At 37.6% G+C, this 22592-nt stretch overlaps 1 protein-coding gene across 8 annotated transcripts in view; it reads left to right on the top strand.

Annotated features, from left to right (window-relative positions):
- Nucleotides 1–22592, top strand: part of KDM4C (lysine demethylase 4C) — a 409893-nt gene that overhangs the window by 238869 nt on the left and 148432 nt on the right. For 5 of the 8 annotated variants that reach the window (XM_007189029.3, XM_007189031.3, XM_057548129.1 and 2 more), the window contains 3 exons: nucleotides 3435–3616; nucleotides 5282–5495; nucleotides 7422–7498. In XM_007189029.3, the coding sequence (XP_007189091.2) occupies nucleotides 3435–3616; nucleotides 5282–5495; nucleotides 7422–7498 (473 nt within the window). Of the gene's footprint in view, nucleotides 1–3434; nucleotides 3617–5281; nucleotides 5496–7421; nucleotides 7499–8899; nucleotides 8949–22592 lie in introns of all 8 variants that reach the window. The other 3 variants (XM_057548130.1, XM_007189030.3, XM_057548131.1) reach the window with 2 other exon arrangements.

Below are 22592 nucleotides of genomic sequence, written 5' to 3'. Positions count from 1 at the left end.
TCCCTCTCCTTGTATGTTTAATATCTGCCCCTGCCCTCTTCTTTTGTGAAGGTGTTGTGAAAACTAATTTGATATTTAAAAAATCTTTAAAACAGTGTGGTCTATTTTCATTGCCTGGCATCTTACAAAATGCATCATATAGGGAAGTAAATATATACCAACGAGATTACAGTGTAACTTTAGAGGTTCATTAGTTAACTATAGTTTAAGAAGAGGAGGAGGAGAGGAAATTCCTAGGCATAGTGATTCCAAATGATCAAAACATTTAGAAGCTACGATGCGAAAAACATTTTCCCTCTTCCGTATATTGGAAGATAGAAAGTATTTTTTTCAAAATTAACTGGATGAAGACGGTACACTAAAAAGAGACCAGAAACAGGAAAGGTGTTTAGAGGCTGAAAGGGAGGATTTTCATTTGGAATTGTGTGATGATGAGAGTATTTAGATAGCCTGAAAGTACTTTGCCCCCCAGAATATTTAAGACTTGTAGTTTACATGAATATCATGAATCTGGGAAAGGCAATAGCCAAGGTTAGTCTATTCTTGAACAATGCCATGGTTCAAAGGTAAGCAAGAGCTCTTGGAGATAACGGAGGGGTGAATAATTTGATGAGATAATTTCAGGAAGACAAAATACCGTCAAGAATGTGCCAATGTTTCTGACTTTTAAAACTAAGTTAAAATCTGAATAATCATTATCATGTACTTATGATTAAATGCCGTCTCTTTTTCCCCTCTCATAAAATTCAGCATGGAATTGACAGTTCATATGAAAATAAGATAATTGGATGGATTTTACGTAATAATATATGCATTATATAATCACTTTAGAACTTACAAAGAATTTTAGCACTTCGGAATTTTAAAAGAAGTTTTACATTTACTATTTCTTTTAATATTAAAAAGAAAAAAAAAACCCTGAAATAGGTGAGAAGGGAATGATCACCATATGAGAATCTATCTTATGGAAAGAGTTAGAATTTAAAGCTAGGTCTTTGGGGGAGTTCCCTCGCGGTCCAGTGGTTAGGACTCAGCGCTTTCACTGCCGTGGCCCCGGGTTCAATCTCTGGTCAGGGAACTAAGATCCTGTTAAGCCGTGTGGTGCGGGGGGGAGGGGGTGGGGGGGGGCGGGGGGGCGGAAAGCTAGGTCTCTGGACAGACAGTTCCTGTACTTGGGACTGCACAGTGTTCCTGCCATGCTGCTTTGCATACTCTGGCCTGGAGAGCATCCAAACAGAAGACAAATGCTCTTTGGGCCAGAATGTGACCTCATTTTGGGGCAGGACAGCTGTAGAGCAGGGTCCTCTACCAGGTCAGTGTTGAGTCTGAGGACAAGCTCAAGGTGTGTCCTAGATCAAGTCTTAGACCAAGTCTGCCAGAGGGCTTGGCACACACACTTTCCTGCTCTCTGGCTCCATTGTTAAGAATTGTTCTTTTCCTGTACTTCTTGTTCATTTTCACTAGGCTTTTAGGAATTAAATATTTCCTTAATCCCTAAAAGTATTTTGAGAACTCATCACCTTAACTTATGACCATCTAGAGGAATAAAAGCATCATCCATCTTATGAGTTTCCATCTTTTTTGGGATAAGAATGTTTTAGATGAAACTAATTTTGTACAACAGTTGGACAAAGACTTTTTTTTTTTTTTTAGATAGAGTTATTTATTTATTTATTTATTTTTGGCTGTGTTGGGTCTTCGTTTCTGTGCGTGGGCTTCCTCTAGTTACGGCGAGCGGGGGCCACTCTTCATCGCAGTGCGCGGGCCTCTCACTGTCGCGGCCTCTCCTGTTGCGGAGCACAGGCTCCAGACACGCAGGCTCAGTAGTTGTGGCTCACGGGCCCAGCTGCTCCGCGGCATGTGGGATCTTCCCAGACCAGGGCTCGAACCCGTGTCCCCTGCATTAGCAGGCGGATTCTCAACCACTGCGCCACCAGGGAAGCCCTCCATCTTTTTTAATAAAGCAAATGATATGATAAATTCACTGTGAGCCAATAAGTAGAGTCCAAGTTATTCAAACCCAAGGATTTTTTTTTTCAGTTTAGATCTCATTTTTAGTATATATGTTGGAGATATTAGCTATTAGACTTTATGGAATTTCAAGATCCTGGTTAACTTTCACTCCCATCTTTCATTTGTCAAATTTTGGTCTTCACAGTAAGTCTTCTATTGTGTATTATAAGGAAACTGAGGTGGAAACTGTTAACGTTTAGTGTCAGATTACTTTATTTCAAATGTAGGCAAAGGTTCTTACCTTTTGTTTTGTTTCAAACACTGCCTCTGACTGAATGCTAAGCATTTTCCATTGTAAATAATAATAATGCTGCTGCCGATGATACCATCACCACCACCAGCACCGCCATGGAAACAGGAACGTTCCCTTTTGCTTCAGTTGGCATTTGATGTCTTTTGAATTATTTTCAGCCTAATTTAGCTCTTCCTATTTTCCACTTGAGGAAATCCACTTTGACTTTTTCTAAAACAGGTAAGTCAACAAGGCAAGGACAGGAGCACATTAGTTCACAGGTATACCCCTTCTGGGACTTGAGGACATTGCTCTACAGTATTTATTTGTAGCACTGAGACAACTACTGGTGAGGAAGTTTACACTGTATCACAGCTGTATAGACATCAAGTACTAGAGGTAGCTGCGGTTGCTGCCACCCGCTTTGATGTACTGTCCTCTGCTATAGGCGTGAGGAATTTTTCCTCTTAACCTGTTATGTCTTTCTGTATTTTTCTGGCCTTCTATAAATTTTTGTAAAATGTCATTTTTGTGGAATAGATCTATGCCTCTTTCATGTTAACAGATATACATGCTTGAGAGATTTGACCCTCTGGGAAATCATATTGAACAAATGAGATTTGGCATAGGGATTGTCTTTTATATCCATGTAATGGCAGTATATTGCTTGGCACATGATAGGTGCTCTGTAAATGTTATTTACATGAATTTTGAACCTAAAAGTTAATTAAATGAAATACAGTTAATAAATTTTTATTAAATCATGCACAATGTTAGATCGGGAAACTAAAAATATTGGTAAGACAGGTAGTGGCTAGCAAATTCCTCTGCTAGCTGGAAGATAATCTCACACATATGAACCCTTTTACCCTGGGAGGTATCATGGTAGCACAAGAAACACGGAAGGAGTGGAGTTGAGAGGAGGGAGCGGTCTAGTGAGTCCTGGCAGGGATGGGGAAGGAGTGGAAAGGAGGGTGGTCTGTGTGGCCGTCGGATCTCAGGTAGTCCTTGATGATGCGGACGATGAAGATTTTGTTTCACCTCTCGGAATATATTTGAAAGATAAAATAGGTGTCCTGTCTGACATTAATATCACAGATACTTTGGAGTGTGTGCTTCTTTTATGATCAGGGTTATTGTTTTTCCCTGAGTCCCCTGCTCACTGTGTTTTCACACCCTTTCTCTTAAGAGTTGCCCGAGGTTCCATCGATTGAGGAGGAAGTGGAAGAAACCGAGTCTTGGGCAAAGCCTCTGGTCCACCTTTGGCAGACGAAGTCCCCAAACTTTGTGGCCGAGCAAGAGTATAATGCAGCCATGGGCAGAATGGAGCCGTACTGTGCCATCTGTGCCCTGCTCATGCCCTACTACAAGGTAGCCAGGGGGCGGGGCCCCTGCCCACGTTTCCTTGCACTGCAGCACTTTCTGTGTGACTGTGGAAGCACAGGTGAATCTCTGTAAGGTTAGTAGGCACATGAAGAGGAAGACATTAGTACTTCTGCCGCTGATGGCTATCATAGAGCAGCAAATGGAATTGCTGAGTGCCACTTGAGAGACTTTTCTCTGACCGTGCTTTATCATTTTTGAATGTCTTGGTTTATTTCAGTCAAGGGGGCAATTCCAACCTTTCTTTCTACCCCTTTCACCACGAAACACAGAACTTAAAGCTGAAGAATAGTAGAAGCTTACAAAGAGAGAACTTAGATCTAGTCTCTGCTTTATGTTTGAAAATATTACTCTCAATCATATAAATGTTGGCTCTGGGCCCACATTTAAAATATCTCTCTTCATCTTGCCACGTGGAACATGCAAAAGACACAGCAGGACTCAATGCAAACTGAATTGTCCAGTTCACCCTCATCAGCCAGCCATTCATGATATTATTTTCAGATGTCATTTTGTATATGTTAATGCTGATAGCATCTTAGGTCACAGAGGGCCACATTCTCCAGCAGTAACACAGACAAAATGATCTTTCAGAATCTGGTAAGAGTAAAACTACCAGATCCATTTTTAGGTACAATATATTTTAAAGTCTATTGATGTGAACATTGTGTTCTGGGTTATATTTTCACTGGTAGAGTCAGAACTATTTTACTCAAGATCACGTCATTCCTAGAGCTCCGCGTTAAGTAATTCTGGTTAGACGTTTCAGAGCATGAATCTGCATGATGTGCCACATTCTCAGACCTTTGTAAATAGAGGAGGTAGTTCGTTCACTTGTCTTTGAATGTGACACTGGTGAGTGATTAACCTTATTTTTATTTCCCATTTAGTCACTAAATTTCTGTGTTTTCTTGGAAAAACTTACCTTTATATTGATCCTTATTTCTGTATCATAATCTGCCTGTATATTTCCCCGATAATTAAAAAATTCCAACTAAAATGATAAGATTTGGGGAAATTTACTAATATTAAGGCCTCTGGGGATAATAAGATAGTTCATTAATTAGTTTCAAATAAACACTGAATATTTGTTGTATATTTTGGTGAGAGGTGACGATTTCTTTTTGAACATCATCCTTTGTTATTTAATGACATTTGCTAGATCTTTCTGTCTTGCTGTTTTAAAACTTTGTGGTGAGTCAAAAAGCCTTCAAACACTCTCTAAATGCTGTCGTACAAATTAAAACGGAGGTCTTTGAAGATACTCCTTCAGGTGTAACCAGGTAAGATTCTTCAGTACATGAAATCAGATCTGTTAACCTGGTGCAAATAAATAAAGAAGCAAAAAAAGTTCATCAGAAGAATTGATGCTTTTCATGAACTATGTATTTAAGAACATAGTTTTAGTAGCTCATCGATTTCTGTACCAGCAGATGTACAGAATATCCTCTCACTCCTACAGCTTAGCTTCTGGATGGGAGCCTGAGGAGCAGCACTGATAAAGAGCGAATAGTTGGGTCCGGGAGAACAAGAGGAAGTACAGAAGCTGGAAGTTGGTGGATGAACAGCTATTAGTGGATTTGAGTGACCAGAGCAAGTGATCTGAGCTCTTTTCCATGTTTTTTGCTCACGTGGAAATATTCTGTTTTTCAGCCAGATAGCAGCAATGAAGAAAATGATTCTAGATGGGAGACAAAATTAGATGAAGTGGTTACTTCAGGAGGAAAGACTAAGCCCCTCATTCCAGAGATGTGTTTTATTTATAGCGAGGAAAATATAGAATATTCTCCACCTAACGCCTTCCTGGAAGAGGATGGAACAAGTCTTCTGATATCCTGTGCAAAGTGCTGCGTACGGGTTCATGCAAGTAAATGAGTCTATCACTCATTAATCGCTGGCTTTTCAGTGCTTCACAAAGTCTCTATTTCTCACCCCTTTGTAACTTGCCAAATCTATCACATTGTACTATTGACATTATTAATGGTTAGATCATTCTTTCTCACATTTCTTCTAATGAAAGTATGAATAGGTGTAATCATCCTTTTTCCTCCAATTTTATGTGGTATCAGTGGAGAACAGGTCTGGTTCTGTTTGTTTGTTTGTTTGGGGTCCAAATGTGGGGTCATTGTGGGATTCCTTTCACATGCTTGAATTTTACTTATTTTAAGTTTGTAAAAACTGAGTTTTAATCTCTAATGTTGATTCATGACTGTTTTCCTTTGTTACTTTTGAAAGATAAATGAGTATTCTTTTGGTGATTTGGGAAATTATTGTTAAATTTAATTATCGAGTTAAAATTTTATTCTTTGTAAGGGTAGGGAGATCTTCATTGCCTTCCAGGGGGAAAAAGTGCTTAGAGTTGTTTTCCCCCAAGACTGAGAAGGTTAGGCTCCATACCTGTCTCAATTTGGTGTTTTTACATAATTGTGTAAGTGGCAAATACATTATTTTAGATTGGTCTGCCATATAAACCCTCTAAAATGTATAAAATGGATCTATTAAACATTGCAATTCTATTTTAAAGCATTTTAATATTCCAACTCTTACCAAGTCAAATGTTCTGTTAACGTTCTTATGTATGGTGTGAGTCTGTCAATGTAGGATGAATGATTTATAATAAAGGTATTACCTTCTATATTTACCCCAGAGTAATACCAGTCTTGTGTTAAGGTTGAAATTGCCTGGCTATCTAGCATTTATTTATTAGATACTTTCATCTTCCCCAAGGGATTTGAACATGATGTGCTTGAAATGTAATTATATAAAACTTCTTATTTGTTTCTATCAATTTGTAACACACATACACATATATATATACACACACACACATTCACTCTACGTGATTATATTTATATGATAAACAGTGCACCATTTCACAAACAAGTTTGGATTTAATCTTGACTCCAGAATGCACTAGCTATGCAATTTAGCCATAATATTTTATAAACATGTGCTTGAACCAAACACTTTATGGTCTTGGGTAACTATGATAGACTTTTCTTTGGGTAATTACATTTCTGTTATTTTCTCTTCCCGTGTCAAATGTGATAGAAATTTGATATGAAATATTACTCCTTTAAATTTTACTCATTTAAATCTTTCAAAACTCTTTTTTCAGGAAACCAGAGTAACACATGTTTGTTGATACAGTATAATTGCTACATATATTTATATCATCAGCTATCTCTTTACATCGTTATTTTGAGTCAGGCATGTACTGAATGGACAAATAGAACTGAAGACAGCTCTTCATCACTAACTATGAATTGTACATCCTTTGTTCCTATCACTGAAATTAAAGCTAATTAAACATAATTTTTGAAATGTAGTTTTACATTACATTAATTTTATGCACTGATTTTATGTACATAAATATTATGTCACAGTTTATTTATTGTGTCATTTTAAAACTTCCCCAAACTTTGCTTCATAAATTGCAACTTATTTTGAAATATGTTTTGCATGAGTAAAGGACTAGACTTGACAATTTAGAAATTTTCTAATCACGCATTAAGTATTATCATCAGTATTCTCTATAATAACTGTTGTGAGCACTGGTAACTATTAAGATGCACACTCTCATTTTTTCTGGCAGTGATAATCCTATTAGCTATGAGGCATGGGAACCAAAAGTATCTTTGAGCCAGCCTTGCTAATGTTTTGTTCTAAGCAGTGAGAATCAAAAATGGTATGGTAGGCTGTTGTTCCGATTTTATTTATTCAGTGCTAAAATGTGTAATATTGTCAAAATGCAAAAGACTTTAATTAATGGATCCATACCGTTATTTTATAGGTTGTTACGGTATCCCTTCTCATGAGATCTGTGATGGATGGCTATGTGCCCGGTGCAAAAGAAACGCGTGGACAGCAGTAAGTGGCTAATTTTAGTATCTTTTAACTCCTTTTCTCACTCCATCCACTGTGGGTCCATTTAAATCTAGTGGTCAGGTAAGATGGTACACATGCTTTTGTGTGCCATTCCACAGTTACCTGTATTTCTCGTCTTCTCTTTCCAAATCATCCTACCTGGTAGCTCTATATCGATTGTGGAAATGTTAAATACATTTCTAGGCATCACCATTTGCTCAGGAACCTATGGAGACTAATGGTTTATTAGAGCATGTCCAAAGTATTGCTTCATGTTCTCGCCCAGCTCTATTTTGCAATTCTTGAAAATAAGTCTTCTAAGTAACAGTGAAGGTGGGAATCTTCAGTGACCTCTCAGGAAACTGTGCTAATTCACAACTGTTCCACTAGCGTGAGGTCTTCCCCGCTTATTCATTCGTACATTCATACTTTAGAAAATTTTAGAGTGTTCTGTGCTAGGCATTGTTGTGAACTTGAGACAGAAACTTCAACAACAAATGATTCCCCACTTGGAGAACATAGATTTCTCTTCACCTAAACTTTTTCCTGAAGACCCTGTTGAAACTTTAGCTTACATCCAAGCGTTGCGTTCCATTCTGTTAATCCACCATGTCACCCATTTTGTCATTTGATTATGTGCTACCTTAACTTTTCTTAAAAATTCTCTTTCAAGAGGTATCAGAACATGGTTGAAAGTGGAGACCGATCAGATCTCAAGACTGTATCCCTCACTCTTGATCCCAGAGCAGATGCTCAGCTTGATTTTGATTGTAATAGTAGCATTTGCTTTATTCCTTAATGATCTCTAATGATAATGAATTAAATTTCCTTGCAACCAGAGTTAAAAACCTGAAGGACAATATAAGGACAATGCTTTACATGAGGAAAATTTATGTCATGATTATGTATGTTTAGCTCTCAGTGTTGAAATAGACATATGGTGACTATAAATTAAAAGCATCTGTGAGAATGTCTTTCTGTATGATTTTATTGCTGGCATTCACTCTGGGTAGTGAGGGGAAAATGGGGCAAAATATGGACACTCTTTATAGTCCAAATAATCTGATTTCATATTAGAGGTAATATCTCCAACTTAAGAATTCTTTTCATTAGTGGGCCCAGATAACATTTTGGTATTTCCTTTGGTGTGTTGTTCATTATGTTAACAAAAACTGTATAAATGTACAGCATCTTTAAAACAGCCATGAAGTCCTGCTATAATAAATATATTCAGCTCTTGTTTATCAAGCTGGTTCTATTCGTATTATATGAGCCAAAGTAAAGCCTTGTAGAGTCAGTTTTACTAATGATATCCCCTCATTCACTCTGAAGTATAGATTTAGAATTTAGAGATATTCTAATCCAGTTCACCAAGGCATGAAGAGTTCTCTGTTCCATCCACAGTTACTGCTTGGCTCCTGTGCTCACACACCGAGCAGTCCTGTTACCCAAGGTACTACTGTCCTTTGCATGGCAGAGCCAGGGCCAGGCCTAGCCCAGCCACCCTGATTCTAAGGCAGCTTCTGATCAATTATGTCATTTTCCTTTAGCATGTCTACAGAAGGAAATAATCACTCTCTGCAACTGATTTGAAGCATCTTTCTATTAATCTCAACCCCTCCGCACCCTCAGAAAATACAGTGTGCCTTTTGTATTTTAATATTGATACCATGTAAATCTCTTTTAATTTTCAATAAAAATGGGAGCTCTTAAATACAGCTTTGCATTGATTTTTTTAGACCTACATAATTTCTTAGTTCTAACTGGAAATGATCTGAATTCACAGTGAGCCAATTGTTTTTTCAGTTTATTCATTTTGAGTGAACTTTGTCCATGAAGCTCTATTTCTAAATTTTTCTCCTGGAAAAGAATTGAATTTTATTTTAAGCGTTGCCGAGAAGTAACTGATAATATTGATATTTTGGCTTTAACACCCTTATTTAGTGTGGCATTGAGTGTTGCAATATTAATTTTTTACTAAGCACTTAAGTATGATTCTTTGGATTTTGTGGCTGGAATGATTGCATTTTGAAAGTACACTTAGACTTGCTTTCTTAGGAATCAATCTCACACTGTTAGTTTTAGGTTCTAGAGGAGTCCTAGACCTCCTTTTATTGATAAATAGAAGCTCTAAAAAAGCTAATGGAAATCTAACGAAGCAGCTGAGGTCAAATGCTATTTCATTGCTGGCTTTTATTTCACTAACTCTAATTACTAATTATTTCCTGGGATTTTCTTTTTAAACATGGTTTGTGAAGGTAAGGCTTATTCATCATGAACACAGAACACTCCAAGAGCATATTTTGCTTGGGATATGTATTTCTACAACAAATGTGATTGTTTCAGTTAATTCTGTTTCCTTTTATGATTAGTGCTTTGAATATCTTGAGGGTAATAAGAGGGTAGCCTGAAACACCTTGTATTCATTTTCATAAGGTATGTGTGAGAATTGTATGTGGTAGTTCTATTTTTTAAGGATTCTTCTTAAAAAGAGTGTCTGTCGATGGGTGAATGGATTAAAAAAAAGGTGGTGTGTGTGTGTGTGTGTGTGTAGATACACACACACAAACACACACACACATACGTACAATGAATATTATTCAGCCATAAAAAAGGAAAGAAATCCTGCCATTTGTGATAACATGGATAAACCTGGAGGGTATTAATTATGCTTAGTGAAATAAGTCAGGGAAAGGCAAATACTGTATACTCTTACTTCTATTGGAATCTAAAAAAAAACCTGAACTCATAGATACAGAGCATAGATTGGTGATTGCCAGGGGCGGGGGTGTTGGGTGAAATGGGTGAAGGTGGTCAAAGGGTACAAACTTCAGTTACAAGATGAATACGTTATGAGGATCTAGTATATAGCATGGTGACTGTAGTTAACAATGCTTTATTAGATACTTGAAAGTTGCCAACAGAGTAGATCTTAAGTGCTCTCACCACAGAGAGCAGAGTAGATCGTAAATGATTTAATCACAAAAGATAATTATGTGAGGTGATGGAAGTGTTAACGAACCTTATTGTGGTAATTATTTCTCAATATATAGATATATCAAATCATCACATTGAAGAACTTAAACTTATACAATATATCAATTATATTTCAATAAAGCTGGGCAAAAAGAGGAACACTATATCATAGAGATAAGTATCAATTATTTAAATTTTGGAAGCAAAGGCATCTCAGCGATTATTTCATCCAGTCCCAGACCATAACTAAGTAAATAAGTTCATACATTAGAAGATTCTGTCAGCTTCAACTTGGGCTTGGTGGGTGAGAATGTACATAAGGCTGGAATCAATGTTCACAGACCAGCTGTCTTTTTATTTACCAATTCTAAAGTGTGGAAGTTGCTCCGGACCAAACTGCCCTGCTAGTTTTTAAGTAACTGGAGGCCAGAACTTTGTCTCATTTTTCTCTATAACACCCCTAACACCTGGTATAGTGTTGGATCATTTCTGAACTTGCAGAGCCTTTATCTGTGACCTTGGTCTGTGACCTTCAGTGCTCTCACCACTTCCACTTTTGGTTTAGTCCTCACTGTTTTTCATTTTGCTACTATTTCTTTACTTTAGCCACTTATGTCATCTAAAATAAGAAACAACAAGCTGTATTGCAGCTTTAGCTGCATGTGTTAGAGGGAGAGATTAGTTACAAATTTTGAATAACACCCTAACTTGGATTCTAGAATCCTAGCTCCGTGCTCAAATTCAAATGAAATGAAACAGTGAAATAATTCCCCACATACCTGTCTCTCCTGACATTCGGGTTGTATATCTCATAGTTCTAATTAAATATCATTGCTTTGTGCTTGTTTGTCCCATTTCAGTACTGCTCAGATAAATAGATCTGTATGAAAGCTATGTTTGCGTTTATGGCTTATAACCCAGCTTTATTAGAGTATTTTATTTTCAGCTCTGTTTGTTTCCAACCCTTTTGTGATTATGTAATTCATTTTGGAGCCATTTTTACTCCTTCATTATAGTAGCGCTTTAGAGTGCATTCCAAACATTACCAAGTTCTGTTTTTAGGTGTTGAATGTCATTACTCTGATTCTAGAATGTGTTTCTTGCTATTTTGAGTCTTAATTTGAATCTAATCACTTTTGACCTAAATGACTAGAGTTTTGTGTCTAATCTGTTTATGGATTTCCATTTTATAATGACTACAAGTTACTGCTAATTAAAAACATAATGTAATATTCTCCCTGTAAAAATACAGAATTTGTATTGCTTTCTTTCAGGTTTTTTTCCCTACCATTTTCTTTTTTTTTTTTTTAATTTTTATTTATTTATTTATTTATGGCTGTGTTGGGTCTTTGTTTCTGTGCGAGGGCTTTCTCTAGTTGTGGCAAGTGGGGGCCACTCTTCATCGCGGTGCGCGGGCCTCTCATTATCGCGGCCTCTCTTGTTGTGGAGCACAGGCTCCAGACGCGCAGGCTCAGTAATTGTGGCTCACGGGCCTAGTTGCTCCGCGGCATGTGGGATCTTCCCAGACCAGGGCTCGAACCCGTGTCCCCTGCATTGGCAGGCAGATTCTCAACCACTGCGCCACCAAGGAAGCCCCCCATTTTCTTCTTTATCCCTATTTTGAAAAATTGTTTTTGAGTCTGAGTATTTCTGTAAAATTCCTGAACTCTACTTTAGGGCTTCACTTCTAATTATGAAGGAGGATGTTAGTTAAATGTCTGGAAATGAACTGGTAACCTAAATACTTTTATTGTAAAAAATAATAATCTATGTGCTGAATACTCTGTAGAGTATTAAGAGGTAATATGCTAATAAATCACAGGAGGATTTTCTATACTATCTTCTAAAGAATTTATAAATGGAATTCTAAAGAATAAAATATAAGCAGGTTAAGAGGTTAAAGAGGAATATGGATAAGATTTTCTCTTTTTAAAATTTAGGAATAATGTAGCTTTTTGGTGGTTGTTTCTTTGCAGGAAATTTGGATGTTTCTTTTGCGGTGGGGGTCACTGTGAGGTTTTGTTTTAGTGCCAAAATGGGAGTGAAAACTTCATGGGAAGACTGGTAGTTTAACATATGGGAAGTCACGTCATACTCAGATTTATGACTCTGACAAATCTTGAGTTGCCAGTCTTCTGTCCAGTGTAGCATTAAGCCTGTGCTGTAGGTTTTCATTGTCAGTGTGAAAAAGTCCAAATAAAGTATCATTTGTGCTGTGCCTTACTAGGGAGCTTTTTTAATCACCATATGTAATTCCTGGGGGGAAGGGAGGGGTAGACACAGTAGCTCACATACCTGTAATCTAAAATCTTAATTACAGGAAGATTTAAAAGCAACGTAATGAGAAGGTTCGACTAGAGATGTATATCTAAGACCTCTTCTCACCCTAAAATCCCTTGATTCTGTGTTGTTTTTTATTTCCATTTTGCCTTAATTAGTTTTCCTTAAGAATTGGGCACCTTCAAGAAATCTAAATTTATTCCTGTATTTCTTAACCTGGTCAGAGGTGATGAGTAACAAAAAAGTATAGGAATAGAAGTGACATTGGTAATTATTGGCTGGATCAGTGTAGTTTTTATGTGTTCAAGGAAACTTTCGTTGTTTTTTAAAAAGTGACTTTAAGGCCTTACTATAACTTTATCTACCTGATGTTCAGGAATCTGTGGCAATGCACATCATCCTCAGGATTTCTTTTTATTTCAATATATCCCTTTACTCTTAATTTAGGAGTATTTGTTTAAATATTTTCATTTCAAAGTAATGCAGTAAAATACACAGTTGTATATTATATTGTTGGGTGGATATTGTGCTATGAAAAGGTAGATTTTGAAATGGAAAATTAAAATAAAACACCTTAAAGGTTAGAATTTTCATTCTGTATAATGAAATACATGAACTAGGTAATTGCACACATTTATTATCTATTGAAGAGCATTTATTATACTCTGTAGAATAATAAAGTTGTACTATATATGTTTAACAAGTATAGCATTCTGTTTTTTTTTTTCAAAATGGTTTTAAGAAATCAAAACCCAAACATGAAATAGGTTTTCACCTTGGCCACCTATCTATTCACTGTTCTCTTTATTTTGCTTATTTGTTTTTTTTTTTTAAATGGACTAACAGATATGAGCACAAGCTATACCTTGATAATCATTTGGAATTAGCGTCTTCTTTCCTCTTACTAAGAGTGGAAAAAGCAATTGCAGTGATTAAAAATAAACATTTTGGTGCTGTTTATTTATATTTATTGCTTGATTATAAATAAGTGGCGTCTATAGATTGAGTAGTGGTTGCCATTCATGCCCTCCAAGGCTGCACATAGCTATTTTTTGGCTTTTGAAAGAAAGTGAAGTGTTTTCTCTGCATGAATCATAGTCAGAAAGTTAAAATCTGGAAGTACCTGAGGTAGTGGTCTTTAAAAAACCCAACCCCACAGTGTTGCTAAAGCTTGTGAGCTAAAGAATCTATGTCATTTGTTGGAACACGTTTATCTGAACTCTTAATCTTTGGAATATACCTTAGTCTTTATTTGTTTTAATTTATTTATTTTTATTTTTATTTATCTTTGGCTGCGTCAGGTCTTCGTTGCACGCGTGGGCTTTCTCTAGTTGCGGCGAGCGGGGCCTTCTCTTCGTTGCGGTGTGCAGGCTTCTCATTGCGGTGTCTTCTCTAGTTGGGGAGCCCGGGCTCTAGGTGTGCGGGCTTCAGTAGTTGTGGCACTCGGGCTCAGTAGTTGTGGCTCGCGGGCTCTAGAGCGCAAGCTCAGTAGTTGTGGCAAACGGGCTCAGTTGCTCTGCAGCATGTGGGATCTTCCCAGACCACGGCTCGAACCCATGTCCCCTGCATTGGCAGGCTGATTCTTAACCACTACGCCCCCAGGGAAGCCCATATACCTTAGTCTTAACTCCCTACTCTTAAGGCTCAAGTAAAAATGATCAACTTCTTGGAAAGTTGGTAACTCATCTTTGGGAACAATGAGGTCCCAATCCCTATAACTCTATGTACTCTGGCTAATAATGGAGGAAGGTGGTCTAATAGGTAGAGTCTGACTCCTACTTTGCATTGAGGCTGGTCCTATAGATAGGGGTGTGACTGATACGAAGCAACCCTAACCGCACTCTGTTATATCTGAAGGCAGTGCTTTCTCTTCTTTCTCTCTGACATGGGAATTCTCTTAGGGTAGAGATAATTAAGGAAAATGTATGTGGCTGAGGATTATGTTACCCTTATCGCATAATACAACCATTATATCTCCTCTCCAACTCCTCAAATAAAAATAGTGGTAGTGATAATAGATGTTAGAATTGCCAATCATTTGGCTCTTGGAAGTCTTGTGTTTTAAAACAAGTAATAGTTTCATTTTAAAATGTTTGACCTACAGATTCAGAATAACTGCTGATTTAAATATAAACCAATGTAAGGGGCTTCCCTGGCGGCGCAGTGGTTGAGAGTCTGCCTGCCGATGCAGGGAACACGGGTTCGAGCCCTGGTCTGGGAGGGTCCCACGTGCCGCGGAGCGGGTGGGCCCGTGGGCCGCAGCTACTGAGCCTGCGCGTCTGGAGCCTGTGCTCCGCAACAGGAGAGGCCGCGATGGCGGGGGGCCCGCGCACCGCGATGAAGAGTGGCCCCCACTTGCCGCAGCTAGAGAAAGCCCTCGCACGGAGGCGGAGACCCAACACAGCCAAAAATAAATAAATAAATAAAGTGTAAACCAATGTAAGTAGCAAGGATAGAATTTTTCTAGCTTCCAAAAAATTTAGTACTGGCAAAGACTAAAGAATTCTTCATCTATCTCAGAAATTTCATTTTACAGATACTGAGCCAGGGGTTTGAGAGAGTAACTCCTTTGTCCAGGATCACCCCTGTATATGGTAAGAGAGCCCAGATTCATGGCAATACTCAGGCCTCTAGATTTTCAGGCCCACACTCTTTTTTTTTTTTTTTTTTTTTTTAACTCTTCTCAGTTACTTGTTTTTAGAGTGGAAAGAAGGCTGAACAACCGGCCTAATTCTGAGCAATGTATTTGAATGATTTTTGTTTGTTTACATTGAAAATAAAGTCAGCACTAATAGTGTAATTGGTCACATACTTAATATGGAATGATTAGTGTTATTGGGTGGTTGAGTTGAGCAGTGTCCTTACTCTTTCATATTGACTCTAGTTTCTGCCTGGAGGACCTTTCCCAGAGCTGGATAATCTCCTGAATCTAGTTTCCCAATTGACAACCAAGTTGGCATTTTTCTTTAACAAGGAGCTCTGAATTGGCTTTGTAGATCGGAGCCATTGATGTTTAGATCTGATTGGCTATGGCCTTGAGAGGTCGTGGTGGCACTCCCGCTCCCTGTGATGTGTTTTATGCTGTTGTTTTTTTTTTTATTCCATGGGATACTGTCAAGACTAGGTGGTGAGAGGCTGTCAGTCTGAAAGGCTGACTTTGATCCTCAGACACAGTAAAACTAGTAGAAAAAGGAAGGCTGTATTCTTGTTAAATGCCATGACTGTGTGTAGCCAAGTGTTTGCTTGTGCCATTTCTCCTCTCCAGTGAGGTGTCCCTGGAAGCTGCTAGCCAGACCACACTCTCCCATCTGAGGTGACGCATTTGAGTTCAGAATTACCTTTTCCCTCCTGAGGAGGCAGATTTTTCTGAACAGCTGCAGACTTAAACCTTGGCTCACAAAGGCCAGGGTGGTAATAATTATTTTACTTTAAGCAAACAGAACAGCACATTTGAGGATATCAATTATCCTGACAGCATAGCTATGATGTGGAGGCCTTTCTGTTAGGGAACTGCTTACAGGCTAAAAAAGTCACAAATCTTTTTTTTTTTTTTTTTTTTTTTTTCTGTTCATTCTTCTCCCTTTTGCTCAATAGACACAATCCCTCCCTACCCCACTTTGGTAATGGAGAGAGAGAAAGAGAAATCTACAGAGCTTATTGTAAGTGGAACTATATTCATAAATAGCTTCTTGATTGAGAACAAATGCCTCATTAATCTTAAGTGCTTCCACCAGAGAGCACAAGTGAAGTCAGGAAGAATAATGACTGACATTATGGGGAGCATAGCACACTGCAGTGCACACCAGGATGTGCACGCCCGGAGGTCACTGGGCTATAAAGGCACATCTCCTTAGCCATGAGGAAAGAGATCCCTAGGAGGCATGGAGGGGAAACAAAAAAAGTGCAGTGCAGGCGTCTCTCATGAACGGCAAAAACTAGCCCAGTGGCAGGATGAAGAAATCATGCACTTTGTTATTTGCTATCGAAGGTCATGCTGGGAAGGAAGAATAAACCAGCTGGGTTTTTATTTGAAAGCCAAATGTTGTACAGTTTTAACAAAGTTCAATTTGAAGTACTTTGCTTAGGATCCTGGAAATACTATTATGTAACTGCCATGAAGTTCCATGTAGATTACCTCTGACCAGGCTTAAATTATAGAGGTGCTTCTCCTTGCTACTGAGCATATGCCTGGCTTGCTCTCACATAGGTGCTCTGCAAACCTCAAAGTAATTTTTATACTGCTGTAAGGAATGGCATTAGAAAGATAAATGGTTGGGGGGATGTAATTTGAAACAGAGAGTATGATTTCCTCTTCTTTTATTGTCCTTTCATACAAATGGCTGTATGATAGTATTTAAATTGTTAAAATGTAGTGAGAACATCTCCCCCCTTCCCCGCCGCCGGCATGTCTACATCCTAATCCCTGGAACCTGTATGTTATGTTGCATGAAAAGGGAATTATGGTAGCAGATAGCATTAAGGTTGCTAATCAGCTGGCTTTACAAATAGGGATATTATTCTGTTTACCTGGGTGCATTCAGTGCAATCAGAAGGGTCCTTAAATGAGGAAGAAGGTGGCAGAAAAGGTCAGAGTAATGTGATGTGAGAAGTGCTTGGCCTGCTGTTGCTGGCTTTGAAGATGGAGGAGGAGGGCCTAGGACCAAGGCACGTGGGCTCCCCTAAAAGCTGCAGAGGGCAAAGAAATAGATTCTCCCTGAGAGCCTCCAGAAGAGAGTGACCTGCTGACACCTTGATTTTAGCCCAGTGAGACCCATTTTGGAATTCTGACCTACTGAACTGTACATATTTATGTTGTTTTAAGCCATTGTATTTGAGGTAATTTGTTATTGCAGTAACAGAGAACTAAAGGGTGTACAATAGAAAGACAGCCTTTTGAAAGGGTAATTAGTTTTCACTCTTAACCATTCGGCATTCCACTAGGTATGTTGTATTTTCAGTGTCATCTTTCATTTTCAGGCATCTTTCTCTGACTACCTTCTGTCTGTCTAGCCCACACCCTCTGGTTCTGGGACTCCAGCAATCCTTTCACCTCACTGTGACGTGTGATTCAGTAATGCTCCCAACTTTTCAGTCTCTCCCTCCCCTCATGTCCTTACTTCTGTTTAAGCTACTATATTTCCTTGCACATACTCTCAGCTCCCTTGCCACTCTCTGACTTTGTTACTCTTCCTTGGTATAACTCAACCCTGGTAAATCCAACTATCTATCTACTCTGTACCTGCACCTCTGTAGCTGAGTATGGCTGTGGAGAAACACCCAATATGCAGATTGCTCTTGCTTTCAGTTTGTAACTGGAGGTTGGTCCTCAACGGTGTGGGTAATTCATGTTGCATTCCCATCACTCATTCACTCTACTACTCTCCTGATAGACTGTTTCGTATCTTCTTTCTCCTCAAGCTTCCCCATCTTCCCCATCCTCACCCTCACCTCGTGAAGTCTCTTCATATTCATGGTGAAATGGGAAGACACCAGTAGAGATCTTAATGTTTTTACCTGCTTCATATCTATAATATCTCTTCTCCTAAGGCCATCCGCTCTCTTATACACAGGATCATAGTTACAGTAATTCATCCCTTTCTCGCCCACATCCTTTCTCCAGATGATTCTCATTATCATCCCCACAGTCTGTTATTTTTTCCATCTTCAAGTAAACCAAAAAACCCTCTCTTGATCTTTCTTCCCGCTAGCTCCCACTCTATTTCTCCACGCCCCTATATATATAGTAAAACTCCTGAAAAGGCTTATCTTTTTTTTTTTTTTTTTAAAAAGGCTTATCTTTATTCACTCTCTCCAACCCTTCTCCCCCACTTCTCTCTTAAATTTATTCCAGTCATAGGCTTTGCCCCACTTTTTCTTAGAAACTTCTGTTGATCACTGTCTCCTGTTTGAAGCAGTCCTCACTTGGCTTCCAGGATCCTGCACTCTCCTGCTTTTCCTCTCACTCCCCAGAGTTCAAAATGTGGGCCTCTTTTCTACACTAACCCATTTGGTAACCTCATCCCATCTCATAGCTTTAATGGTTGTAAACAGCATCTAGTCATTGATGGCTTGGGCATCTCTAGTCCAGCTCAGTCTCACCCTTGTGGCCAACTTTATGACAGCATCTCCTCTAGCATGTCCAATAGCTCAAATTCACCCTGTCCTGAACTGAATTCTAGATATTCTGCAGGCCTCCTTATCTCCAGGCCTTCCAGCTGCTGAGGCCAAGAACTTTAGAGTTAGATTTGATGCTTTCTCTTTCTCATACCTCACATCTGTCTGACAGTAGATCCTGTCTTGTCTACTTTTAAAATGAGTCTAGCATCCTGTCCACTTCTTAGTCACCTCGGCTGACATAATCCAGACTAATCTGCTCATTACCTCTCTCCTGGATATGGTAGTAACCTGCTAACTTCTCTTCACCCTTCTGCCCTTGAGCCTTTATTGTCTGTCAACACAGCAATTGGGATGATCTGATTAAAATATAAGTCAGGTTCTATGTCCTTGGTGCATTCAAACCTTACAGTGGCTTCAGGCCATCGACTTTTTTACATGGCTTATGAAACCTTACCAGATATTCTTTCTCTTACTTTCTGATAACCTTTCCTATTAGAAAAGGCCAGGATCTGCTGCCATCACCTTTCCCTAGAGAACTCCATGGCCCACTCCCAAGTGCTTAACATCCTTTACCTTAAATAATCTACTGATTTAGTTTGTCTTCTCTCCTAGCCAGAGTGTATCTTTGTCATTCATTGCTGTTGCCCAGTGTCTAGGACACAGCATGGTGATTCACCAATATCTGTTGAATGAATATATATTTTCACTTATAATACAAATTAGGTGTGAGCATCTAAATTAGGGAACTCACTTGCTGGTATAAAATTTATTGGACCCTGTGAAATTTCCATTCAGAGATTACTGCAGGAAACTTGTCATTCAATTTCCTAATCACTCAGAATTCTTGCCAGCCCCATCCTAACATGAGATTCCATCCTCTCTCCAACCCTGGTAACTGAGCCCCATCTCCAAAAATTGTTCTTCCATGTTTTGTTGATCAGCACTTTGTAAGCTAGTTTTCCGTTAATGTGATTAATTAGTCTTTGTTTTCCCAGCTCAGACAGCCCTATTTTATGGTTTTGCATTTCTGTTATGAACACGTCAGATAAATAAGGCTGTGGGGAGGTACTTCAATCTTGTAATTTTTCTATAGCACTGAAAATTGGCTTTAGTGTCACTTATGGATATGTCAGCTAAAATGAGAGCTCCTTACAAGGCAGCTTGAGAATGTTGGTATTGACATTTCTTTAATTGATGTTTTATAGAAGAGCCATTGGAACATGATTTCCCTCTAGGACAAATAACAAACAACTATGATAGCCATATTCTAACAATGCCCTTCTCACCATTGTTGTTAACGTTGTGTCAGCACTTTGATTATAAACACTCTTTTTCAGTTTAATAACTGAGCTGTAAAGAAATCATTCAGTGTTGTAAATTGGTATACTAGCTGTTCATCTCAGCGGTGATTTTTTATGAAACCAAATATTAAAAGTAACTTGGTATTGCTAAAAGGGGATTTTGTGAATGGTATTAGGTGAGGGAAAGGGACCTAAGTAGGAAAGGTACAATGTCCAGAATATGATCTCAATTTATACTTTTTCATTCAGCTTTTAGCTGCCCTGGGGGTGGGTTATACAACAGAATGGCTCTTTAGATGCTGTCCTTGGGAGCCAGGAATAACAGCTGCTCATAGAGTAATCATTTTTTAACAGGCATTTCAGCATTTTTTTGTTTTGTTTTAGGAAACATTAGTTGACTAGCAATATATCTAAATCTTTATAATAGTGAGTCATTTTACACTGGGTGTTATTGTTTCTAGAATAGGCATGCTCATAAACATAAGATTAAAAAAGCCTGGCAATGAGTGTTCACTGTGGAATTTTATTTATTTGTTTTGTTCTGCAAGGCTGAACAATTTTGGTATCTCCTCAAGTTAGGTTGGAAAGAAGTTTCCATACACTGAAAGACCCTAGTAGAAATCACAGATGCCCGTTTAAAATTTTCATTTAAGTAAAAAAAAATTTAGGAAAAAAAGATAAACCTCCATGATTACATTAATTTTAAATTACACATATTTGATGGAAGAAGGTTTCTTTTTGAATTTTTGAATTTTATTTTATTTATTTTTTAATACAGCAGGTTCTAATTAGTTATCCATTTTATACATACTAGTGTATATATGTCAATCCCAATCTCCCAATTCATCCCACCACCACCATCACTCCCCCACTGCCACTTTCCCCCCTTTGTGTCCATACGTTTGTTCTCTACATCTGTTTCTATTTCTGCCCTGCACACCGGTTCATCTGTACCATTTTTCTAGGTTCCACATGTATGCGTTAATATACGATATTTGTTTTTCTCTTTCTGTCATACAGAGTGAAGTAAGTCAGAAAGAGAAAAACAAATACCGTATATTAACGCATATATGTGGAACCTAGAAAAATGGTACAGATGGAAGAAGGTGTAATTTCTTTGTGTGTCTGTGAGTTTTCTTTTTTTAATGGAAGAGTAATAAGTATCGTTAGGAAGGTCTCCCATTCCCAGCATTCTCAGATTCTCAAATCTCATTTTTTTTTTTTACAGAAAACTACTCATACAGTTTAGTCAATCAGCCTTTCAGATCTTTTCTGTGCATAAACTAATGCTATATTTTGTTGTTCTTGGGAGACCCAAATGGTGTCACAGTTTATTTAAACATGCCTTAGTGTTTTCACTTAATATTTCATTGTGTAATTCTTAGTAATTCAGTAATTTTTGGATTTACCGTATCTTTTTCATCACTCTTTTAAATTTCAAACCTGAATCTAATTAAAAAATTCAGACATTACAAATAAAATCTAAGTAACTGACAATTCCAGTTCCTCCCAGAGGTAACTGTTTTCTCTATTATGAACAGAAATGAAATGATAGTCATTGTATATTCCTACTTCTGCATAGATGTAAATGTTTAGCTAAGATAGATTCTAAGAAGGTGAATTGCTTGTCGTAATTTATGTACATTTAAAAATTTGATTGATAATGCCGAATTCCTCTCCACAGCCACCATAACAACTCACCTACCCCCAGACTATAGATATTCTGATTTAAAAATCCGAGGTTAACACTCATTATTTCATTTTTCATTTTCTTTATTCTTGAAAATGTGTATCTTTCATGTATTTATTGGCAATGAAGAGTCTTTGAATTTTCTGCCTATTTTTCAAAAGTGTGGCTTTTTAAAAATTATTTTTTGGATAACAATCTTTGTTTTTTATTGTAAATTTTTAATCTTATTTTATATTAATTTATATAGTATTTTATCTTTTAGAATTTAAAAATTTTGATGTGGTCAAACTTTATTAATGTTTTCTACATGCCTTTTGTTTTTTAAATGTTATATTAAGAAGTCATATTTATCCTAAATTCATCAATATATTTGCCTAAAATTTCTTTTAATACTTCTGTAGTTCTGCTTTGTTTTTGAGTTTAGGTCTGTAAATCAATTGGAATTTATTTTTATGAATCAGAAATACATACACACACATTCAATTGAATTCGTTTTTGAATAGTTTGTGGTATTAATTTTTGGTTATTTATCCAGCTCTAACTTTCTGTTTTCTAATTTTCTCTTCAACCAAGAGTAGTCTGCTGTTTAACATATCACTAAGTTTTTAATTTCAGGGTTTTTTTTTGGTTATAGAATTTTTATATTGTTTTTAAAAATCTGATTTGTTATTTATTTATAGTCTCTCACTTACATTCCTAATACCCATATTTAATTTTTAAACATATTAAAATG

This window comes from Balaenoptera acutorostrata, chromosome 6 (assembly GCF_949987535.1).
Source record: "Balaenoptera acutorostrata chromosome 6, mBalAcu1.1, whole genome shotgun sequence".
In the NCBI taxonomy this organism is placed as follows: domain Eukaryota; kingdom Metazoa; phylum Chordata; class Mammalia; order Artiodactyla; family Balaenopteridae; genus Balaenoptera; species Balaenoptera acutorostrata.
This window is presented reverse-complemented; position numbering and strand designations above follow the sequence as displayed.